The sequence below is a fragment of the Numenius arquata genome, unplaced genomic scaffold (assembly GCF_964106895.1).
Source record: "Numenius arquata unplaced genomic scaffold, bNumArq3.hap1.1 HAP1_SCAFFOLD_1076, whole genome shotgun sequence".
NCBI lineage: Eukaryota > Metazoa > Chordata > Aves > Charadriiformes > Scolopacidae > Numenius > Numenius arquata.
The window spans coordinates 27767-36961 of record NW_027414438.1 but is presented as its reverse complement, the minus strand read 5'-3'; the positions used below and the strand labels follow the sequence as shown (position 1 = coordinate 36961).

General features: G+C 59.3%; 1 protein-coding gene across 1 annotated transcript; it reads left to right on the top strand.

The window, feature by feature from the left end:
• Window positions 1-186: 186 nt before the first annotated feature.
• Window positions 187-7730, top strand: LOC141478002 (DNA repair nuclease/redox regulator APEX1-like). Its single transcript, XM_074167144.1, has 3 exons — window positions 187-241; window positions 4893-5050; window positions 7521-7730. The coding sequence occupies exons 1-3, from the start codon at window positions 187-189 to the stop codon at window positions 7728-7730; spliced, it is 423 nt and encodes a 140-aa protein (XP_074023245.1).
• The last annotated feature ends 1465 nt before the right edge of the window (window positions 7731-9195 follow it).

Genomic DNA, 9195 nt, shown 5'->3' with positions numbered 1-9195 from the left:
GGGGGGGGGCGGTGTCTCTGTGTTGCAGGGGCGGAGTCACAGCGCCGGGGGGCGTGGCCTGCGGAGGGGGCGTGTCCTGCGGAGGGGGCGTGTCCTACTGCCGAGGGGGCGTGGCCTGCGGCGGAGAGGGCGTGTCCTGCTGCCGAGGGGGCGTGTCCTGCTGCCGAGGGGGCGTGTCCATCGGCCATGCCGAAGCGCAGCAAGAAGGAGGCGGCCGAGGGCGATGGCGGGGAGGAGACGGGTGAGTCACCAGTATAAACCAGTATGAACCAGTATGGACCAGTATGGACCAGTATGAACCAGTATAGACCAGTATGGACCACTACGGACCAGTATGGACCAGTATATAAACCGGTATAGGCCAGTATAGAGCTGTACAAACCAGTATGAGCTGATATATAAGCCAGTATGGACCAGTACAGACCAGTATGGACCAGTATATAAACCAGTATGGGCCAGTATGGGCCAGTATAGACCTGTACAGACCAGTACGGGCTGGTATATAAACCAGTATGGGCCGGTATAGACCAGTACGGGCCAGTATGGACCAGTATGGGCTGGTATATAAACCAGTATAGACCAGTATGGGCCAGTATAGACCTGTACAGACCAGTACAGGCTGGTATATAAACCAGTACGGGCCAGTATAGACCAGTACAGGCCAGTATGGACCAGTATGGGCTGGTATATAAACCAGTATAGACCAGTATGGGCCAGTATAGGGCAGTATGGACCAGTACAGACCAGTATGGACCAGTATATAAACCAGTATGGGCCAGTATGGGCCAGTATAGACCTGTACAGACCAGTACAGGGTGGTATATAAACCAGTATGGGCCAGTATAGACCAGTACAGGCCAGTATGGACCAGTATGGGCTGGTATATAAACCAATACAGACCAGTACGGGCCAGTATAGACCAGTATGGACCAGTACAGACCAGTATGGGCTGGTATATAAACCAGTATGGGCCAGTATAGACCTGTACAAACCAGTATGGGCTGATATATAAACCAGTATGGACCAGTACAGACCAGTATGGGCTGGTATATAAACCACTGTGGGCCAGTATGGGCCAGTATAGACCTGTACAGACCAGTACGGGCTGGTATATAAACCAGTATGGGCCAGTATAGACCAGTACAGGCCAGTATGGACCAGTATGGGCTGGTATATAAACCAATACAGACCAGTACAGGCCAGTATAGACCAGTACAGGCCAGTATGGACCAGTATGGACCAGTATATAAACCAGTGTGGGCCAGTATGGGCCAGTATAGACCAGTACAGACCAGTATGGGCTGGTATATAAACCAGTATGGGCCAGTATAGACCAGTACGGGCCAGTATAGACCAGTATGGGCTGGTATATAAACCAATACAGACCAGTACAGGCCAGTACAGACCAGTATGGACTGGTATATAAACCAGTATGGGCCAATATAGACCAGTATAGACCTGTACAAACTAGTATGGGCTGATATATAAACCAGTATGGACCAGTACAGACCAGTATGGGCTGGTATATAAACCAGTCTGGGCCAGTATGGGCCAGTATAGACCTGTACAGACCAGTACGGGCTGGTATATAAACCAGTATGGGCCAGTATAGACCAGTACAGGCCACTATGGACCAGTATGGGCTGTTATATAAACCAGTGTGGGCCAGTATAGACCTGTACAGACCAGTATGGACCAGTATAGACCAGTATGGACTGGTATATAAACCAGTGTGCACCAGTATAGACCAGCATAGACCAGTACGGACCAGTATGGGCTGGTATATAAACTAGTGTGGGCCAGTATGGGCCAGTATAGACCAGTATGGACCAGTACAGACCAGTATGGGCTGTTATATAAACCAGTGTAGGCCAGTATAGACCAGTATGAGCCAGTACAGACCAGTATGGGCTAGTGTAGACCAGTACAGGCCAGTATGGGTTGGTATATAAACCAGCATAGACCAGTATAGACCAGTATGGACCAGTATCACCCAATATATAAACTGCTGTGGACCGCTACAGACCAGTACAGACCAGTATGGACTCGTATATAAACCAGTATGGGCCAGTATAGACCAGTATAGACTTGTACAGACCAGTATGGGCTGATATATAAACCAGTATGGACCAGTACAGACCAGTATGAGTCACTGTATAAACCAGTGTAGCCTATTAGGAACCAGTACGGACCAGTACAGACTGGTATAGGCCAGTACAGACCAGTATGGCCCAGTATAGACAAGTACAGACCAGTATAAAACCAGTTTAAGTGAATATAAACCAGTACAGACCAGTAAGAACCAGTATGGACCCGCATAGGTGAGCAGAAACCAGTATAGACCAGTATAACACAGTATAGACCAGTATAAGACAGTACAGACCAGTATAAACCAGTACAAGGCGGTACAGACCAGTATAAACCAGTATAGATATAACAAAACCAGTATAAACCAGTATAGACCAGGGTAAAACAATATGGGCCTCCCAGTACAATCCCAGTTCCTCCCAGTGACCCCAAACCCCCTCCCAGTCCCCTCCCAGTATAAACCAGTGCCTCCCAGTGCCCTCCCAGTCCCCTCCCAGTCCCTCCCAGTGCTCCATAACCTCTTCCCAGTCCCTCCCAGTGCCTCCCAGTCCCTCCCAGTTCCCTCCCAGTTCCTCCCAATCCCCTCCCAGTGCCTCCCAGTGCCCTCCCAGTTTCTCCCAGTTCCCTCCCAGTTCCTCCCAATCCCCTCCCAGTTGCCTCCCAGCCCCTCCCAGTGCCTCCCAGTCCCTCCCAGTCCCTCCCAGTGCCCTCCCAGTGCCCTCCCAGTCCCTCCCAGCGCCTCCCAGTGCCTCCCAGTGCCCTCCCAGTTCCCTCCCAGTGCCCTCCCAATCCCCTCCCAGTTTCTCCCAGTCCCTCCCAGTGCCTCCCAGTGCCTCCCAGTTCTTCCCAGTCCCCTCCCAGTGCCCTCCCAGTTCCCTTCCAATCCCCTCCCAGTCCCTCCCAGTGCCCTCGCGGTCCCCCCCAGTCCCCTCCCAGTGCCTCCCAGTCCCTCCCAATCCCCTCCCAGTCCCTCCCAGTCCCTCCCAGTGCCCTCCCAGTTCCTCCCAGTTCCCTCCCAGTCCCTCCCAGTTTCTCCCAGTTCCCTCCCAGTCCCTCCCAGTTCCCTCCCAGTTCCTCCCAGTCCCTCCCAGTGCCCTCCCAGTCTCTCCCAGTTCCCTCCCAGTTCCTCCCAGTCCCTCCCAGTCCCTCCCAATCCTCTCCCAGTCCCTCCCAGTCCCTCCCAGTGCCCTCCCAGTTCCCTCTCAATCCCCTCCCAGTGCCTCCCAATCCCTCCCAGTGCCTCCCAGTCCCTCCCAGTCCCCTCCAGTCCCCTCCCAGTGCTCCATAACCTCTTCCCAGTCCCTCCCAATCCCCTCCCAGTGCCTCCCAGTTCCTCCCAGTCCCTCCCAGTGCCCTCCCAATCCCCTCCCAGTCCCTCCCAATCCCCTCCCAGTCCCTCCCAGTCCCCTCCCAGTTCCTCCCAATCCCCTCCCAGTTCCTCCCAGTCCCTCCCAATCCCCTCCCAGTCCCTCCCAATCCCCTCCCAGTTTCTCCCAGTCCCTCCCAGTGCCCTCCCAGTGCCTCCCAATCCCCTCCCAGTTTCTCCCAGTCCCTCCCAGTGCCCTCCCAGTGCCTCCCAATCCCCTCCCAGTTTTTCCCAGTTCCTCCCAATCCCCTCCCAGTTCCTCCCAGTCCCTCCCAGCGCCTCCGAGTGCCCTCCCACTCCCTCCCAATCCCCTCCCAGTTCCTCCCAGTCCCTCCCAGTGCCCTCCCAGTTCCTCCCAATCCCCTCCCAGTTCCTCCCAGTCCCTCCCAGTCTCTCCCAGTGCCCTCCCAGTACCCCCCAGTGCCTTCCCAGTCCCTCCCAGTCCCCTCCCAGTGCTCCATAACCTCTTCCCAGTCCCTCCCAGTCCCTCCCAATCCCCTCCCAGTCCCTCCCAGTGCCCTCCCAGTCCCTCCCAATCCCCTCCCAGTTTCTCCCAGTCCCTCCCAGTGCCCTCCCAGTGCCTCCCAGTCCCCTCCCAGTGCCTCCCAGTGCCCTCCCAGTCCCTCCCAGTCCCTCCCAATCCCCTCCCAGTTCCTCCCAGTGCCCTCCCAGTCTCTCCCAGTTCCCTCCCAGTTCCTCCCAATCCCCTCCCAGTTCCTCCCAGTCCCTCCCAGTCCCTCCCAATCCCCTCCCAGTTCCTCCCAGTCCCTCCCAGTGCCCTCCCAGTTCCTCCCAGTCCCTCCCAGTGCCCTCCCAATCCCCTCCCAGTTGCCTCCCAGCCCCTCCCAGTTCCTCCCAGTCCCTCCCAGTGCCCTCCCAGTGCCTCCCAGTGCCTCCCAGTTCCTCCCAGTGCCCTCCCAGTCTCTCCCAGTGCCCTCCCAGTTCCTCCCAGTTCCTCCCAGTCCCTCCCAGTGCCCTCCCAGTGCCCTCCCAATCCCCTCCCAGTTGCCTCCCAGTCCCTCCCAGTGCCCTCCCAGTGCCTCCCAGTGCCCTCCCAGTGCCTCCCAGTGCCTCCCAGTTCCTCCCAGTGCCCTCCCAGTCCCCTCCCAGTCCCTCCCAATCCCTCCCAATCCCCTCCCAGTCCCTCCCAATCCCCTCCCAGTCCCTCCCAGTCCCCTCCAGTCCCCTCCCAGTCCCTCCCAGTCCCCTCCAGTCCCCTCCCAGTCCCTCCCAGTCCCTCCCAGTCCCTCCCAGTTCCTCCCAGTCCCTCCCAGTGCCTCCCAATCCCCTCCCAGTCCCTCCCAGTCCCTCCCAATCCCCTCCCAGTCCCCTCCCAGTGCTCCATAACCTCTTCCCAGTCCCTCCCAGTCTCTCCCAGTCCCTCCCAATCCCCTCCCGGTCCCTCCCAGCGCCTCCCAGTGACCCCAGTTCCCCGCAGGCCGGCGCCCCCCCAAGGCGGGGCGGGAGGAGGGGGGGGCGCCCTACGAGGACCCCCCGACGCGGGAGGTGACCCCGGGGGGGCAGCGCTTCACCCTCAAACTCACCTCCTGGAACGTGGACGGGCTCCGGGCCTGGGTGCGCAAAGGGGGGCTGAAGGTGAGCCGCGCCGTGGGGCAGGACCCACACGTGTGGGGCGGGAGGCGCAGGGGGGGGGGCAGGACCTAGAGATACTGGGGGAGGAGGGGGGGGGGGGGGGGGAGAGGTTCTGGGGGGGGGACCCAGGGGTCCGGGGGACCCACAGCTATGGGGCGGGACCCATATCTATGGGGCGGGAGCCACGTCTATGGGGCTGGGACCCACATCTATGGGGCGGGAGCCACGTCTATGGGGCTGGGACCCACATATGGGGGGCTGGGACCCACATCTATGGGGCTGGGACCTATATCTATGGGGTGGGACACATATCTATGGGGCTGGGAGCCACATCTATGGGGCTGAGACCCATATCTATGGGGCTGGGACCCACATCTATGGGGCTGGGACCCGTATCTATGGGGCTGGGACCCACATCTATGGGGCGGGAGCCACGTCTATGGGGCTGGGACCTATGTTTATGGGGCTGGGACCTATATCTATGGGGTGGGACACATATCTATGGGGCTGGGAGCCACATCTATGGGGCTGAGACCCATATCTATGGGCGGGAGCCACATCTATGGGGCTGGGACCCACATATGGGGGGCTGGGAGCCACATCTATGGGGCTGGGACCCACATCTATGGGGCGGGAGCCACATCTATGGGGCTGGGACCCGTATCTATGGGGCTGGGACCTGTATCTATGGGGTGGAACACGTATCTATGGGGCTGGGAGCCACATCTATGGGGCGGGACCCACATCTATGGGGCTGGGACCTGTATATATGGGGCAGGACCCACATCTATGGGGCTGGGACCCGTATCTATGGGGTGGGACACATATCTATGGGGCTGGGACCCACATCTATGGGGCAGGACCCACATCTATAGGGCTGGGATCTGTATATATGGGGCAGGACCCACATATGGGGGGCTGGGACCCACATCTATGGGGCTGGGACCTGTATCTATGGGGCAGGACCCACATCTATGGGGCTGGGACCCCTATCTGTGGGGCGGGAGCCACATCTATGGGGCTTGGACCCGTATCTATGGGGTGGGACACATATCTATGGGGCTGGGACCCACATCTATGGGGCTGGGAGTCATATCTATGGGGCAGGGGGGACCCAAGGCTCCGGGAGGGGGGACCCAGAGGTCTGGGGGACCCACATTTGTGGGGCAGGACCCCCATCTATGGGGCAGGGGAAGAGGCAGGTGTGTGGCGGATCCAAATCTATGGGGCAGGACCCCCATCTATGGGGCTGGAACCCCCAATCTATGGGGCCGGAACCCCTATTTTTGGGGCTAAACCCCCCTATTTTGGGGTCCGAAGCCTTATCTATGGGGCAGGCCCCCCATCTATGGGGCAGGGGAAGAGCCAGGTGTGTGGCGGATCCGAATCTATGGGGCGGGACCCACATCTATGGGGCCGGAACCCCAATCTATGGGGCCGGAACCCCAATCTATGGGGCCGGAACCCTTATTTTTGGGGCTAAACCCCCCTATTTTGGGGTCCGAACCTTTATCTATGGGGCAGGCCCCCCATCTATGGGGCAGGGGAAGAGCCAGGTGTGTGGTGGATCCAAATCTATGGGGCAGGACCCACATCTATGGGGCCGGAACCCCCAATCTATGGGGCCGGAACCCTTATTTTTGGGGCTAAACCCCCCTATTTTGGGGTCCGAAGCCTTATCTATGGGGCAGGCCCCCCATCTATGGGGCAGGGGAAGAGCCAGGTGTGTGGCGGATCCGAATCTATGGGGCGGGACCCACATCTATGGGGCTGGAACCCCCACCTATGGGGCTGGGAGTCATATCTATGGGGCCGGAACCCCAATCTATGGGGCCGGAACCCTTATTTTTGGGGCTAAACCCCCCTATTTTGGGGTCCGAACCCTTATCTATGGGGCAGGCCCCCCATCTATGGGGCAGGGGAAGAGCCAGGTGTGTGGCGGATCCGAATCTATGGGGCAGGACCCACATCTATGGGGCTGGGAGTCATATCTATGGGGCCAGAACTCCTATTTTTGGGGCTAAACCCCCCTATTTTGGGGTCCGAACCCTTATCTATGGGGCAGGAGCCCCATCTATGGGGCAGGGGAAGAGCCAGGTGTGTGGCGGATCCAAATCTATGGGGCAGGACCCACATCTATGGGGCCGGAACCCCAATCTATGGGGCCGGAACCCTTATTTTTGGGGCTAAACCCCCCTATTTTGGGGTCCGAACCCTTATCTATGGGGCAGGAGCCCCATCTATGGGGCAGGGGAAGAGCCAGGTGTGTGGCGGATCTGAATCTATGGGGCGGGACCCACATCTATGGGGCCAGAACCCCAATCTATGGGGCTGGGAGTCATATCTATGGGGCCAGAACTCCTATTTTTGGGGCTAAAGCCCCCTATTTTGGGGTCCGAAGCATTATCTATGGGGCAGGCCCCCCATCTATGGGGCGGGAGAGGACCCGGGTTCTCTCTCTGCCCCATTGCAGTGGGTCCAGGAGGAGGCCCCCGACGTCCTTTGCCTCCAGGAGACCAAATGTGGGGCTGAGGCCGTGCCCCCCGAGCTCCGGGCCCTCCCCGATCTGCCCCACCAGTTCTGGGCCAGCCCCGAAGGTCGGCCCGGCTACAGCGGCGTGGGGCTGCTGGCCCGCCACGAGCCCCTCAGCGTCACCTACGGCATCGGTGAGCCCCACAAGTAACCCCCCCGGACCCATAACTGACCCCCCCGCGCCCCACAAGTAACCCCCCGGACCCACAAGTGGCCCCTTGGGCTTCAAAACCCCCCTTGAAGGACCTAAAACCTTCAGGATGGGGCTCAGAATCCATTCTCGGGACCCATAAGTGCCCCCCCCAGACCCATAAGTGCCCCCCTGGGACCCATAAGTGTCCCCCTGGGACCCATAAGTTCCTCCCCAGACCCATAAGTTGCTCCCCAGACCCATAACTGACCCCCCCGCGCCCCACAAGTAGCCCCTTGGGCTTCAAAACCTCCCTTGAAGGACCTAAAACCTTCAGGATGGGGCTCAAACTCCCTCCTCGGGACCCATAAGTGCCCCCCCGGACCCATAAGTGCCCCCCCCAGACCCATAACTAACCCCCCCGGACCCATAACTGACCCCCCCGCGCCCCACAAGTAACCCCCCGGACCCACAAGTGGCCCCTTGGGCTCGAAGACCCCCCTTGAAGGATCTAAAACCTTCAGGATGGGGCTCAGAATCCATTCTCGAGACCCATAAGTGCCCCCCCGGACCCATAAGTGCCCCCCCCAGACCCATAAGTGCCCCCCCCAGACCCATAAGTTCCTCCCCAGACCCATAACTGACCCCCCCGCGACCCACAAGTGGCCCCTTGGGCTTCAAAACCCCCCTTGAAGGATCTAAAGGCTTCAAGAAGGGGCTCAGAATCCATTCTCATGACCCATAAGTGCCTCTTGGGACCCATAAGTGCCCCCCCCAGACCCATAACTAACCCCCCCGGACCCATAACTAACCCCCCCGTGACCCACAAGTAACCCCCCAGACCCACAAGTGGCCCCTTGGGCTTGAAGACCCCCCTTGAAGGATCTAAAACCTTCAGGAAGGGGCTCAAACTCCATTCTCGGGACCCATAAGTGCCCCCCCAGACCCATAAGTGCCCCCCCGGACCCATAAGTTGCTCCCCAGACCCATAACTGACCCCCCCGCGACCCACAAGTAACCCCCCGGACCCACAAGTGGCCCCTTGGGCTCGAAGACCCCCCTTGAAGGATCTAAAACCTTCAGGATGGGGCTCAGAATCCATTCTCGAGACCCATAAGTGCCCCCCCCAGACCCATAAGTGCCCCCCCGGACCCATAAGTGCCCCCCCCAGACCCATAAGTGCCCCCCCCAGACCCATAAGTTCCTCCCCAGACCCATAACTGACCCCCCTGCGACCCACAAGTGGCCCCTTGGGCTTCAAAACCCCCCTTGAAGGATCTAAAACCTTCAGGATGGGGCTCGAAATCCATTCTCAGGACCCATAAGTGCCCCCCCCGGACCCATAACTAACCCCCCCGGACCCATAACTAACCCCCCCGGACCCATAACTAACCCCCCCGTGACCCACAAGTAACCCCCCAGACCCACAAGTGGCCCCTTGGGCTTGAAGACCCCCCTTGAAGGATCTAAAACCTTCAGGAAGGGG

Coding starts and splice junctions, on each gene's coding strand:
- LOC141478002 (XM_074167144.1), top strand. CDS start 187: ATGCCGAAGCGCAGCAAGAAGGAGGCGGCCGAGGGCGATGGCGGGGAG. Junction 242..4,892: donor CGATGGCGGGGAGGAGACGG/GTGAGTCACCAG, acceptor AGTTCCCCGCAG/GCCGGCGCCCCCCCAAGGCG. Junction 5,051..7,520: donor TGCGCAAAGGGGGGCTGAAG/GTGAGCCGCGCC, acceptor GCCCCATTGCAG/TGGGTCCAGGAGGAGGCCCC.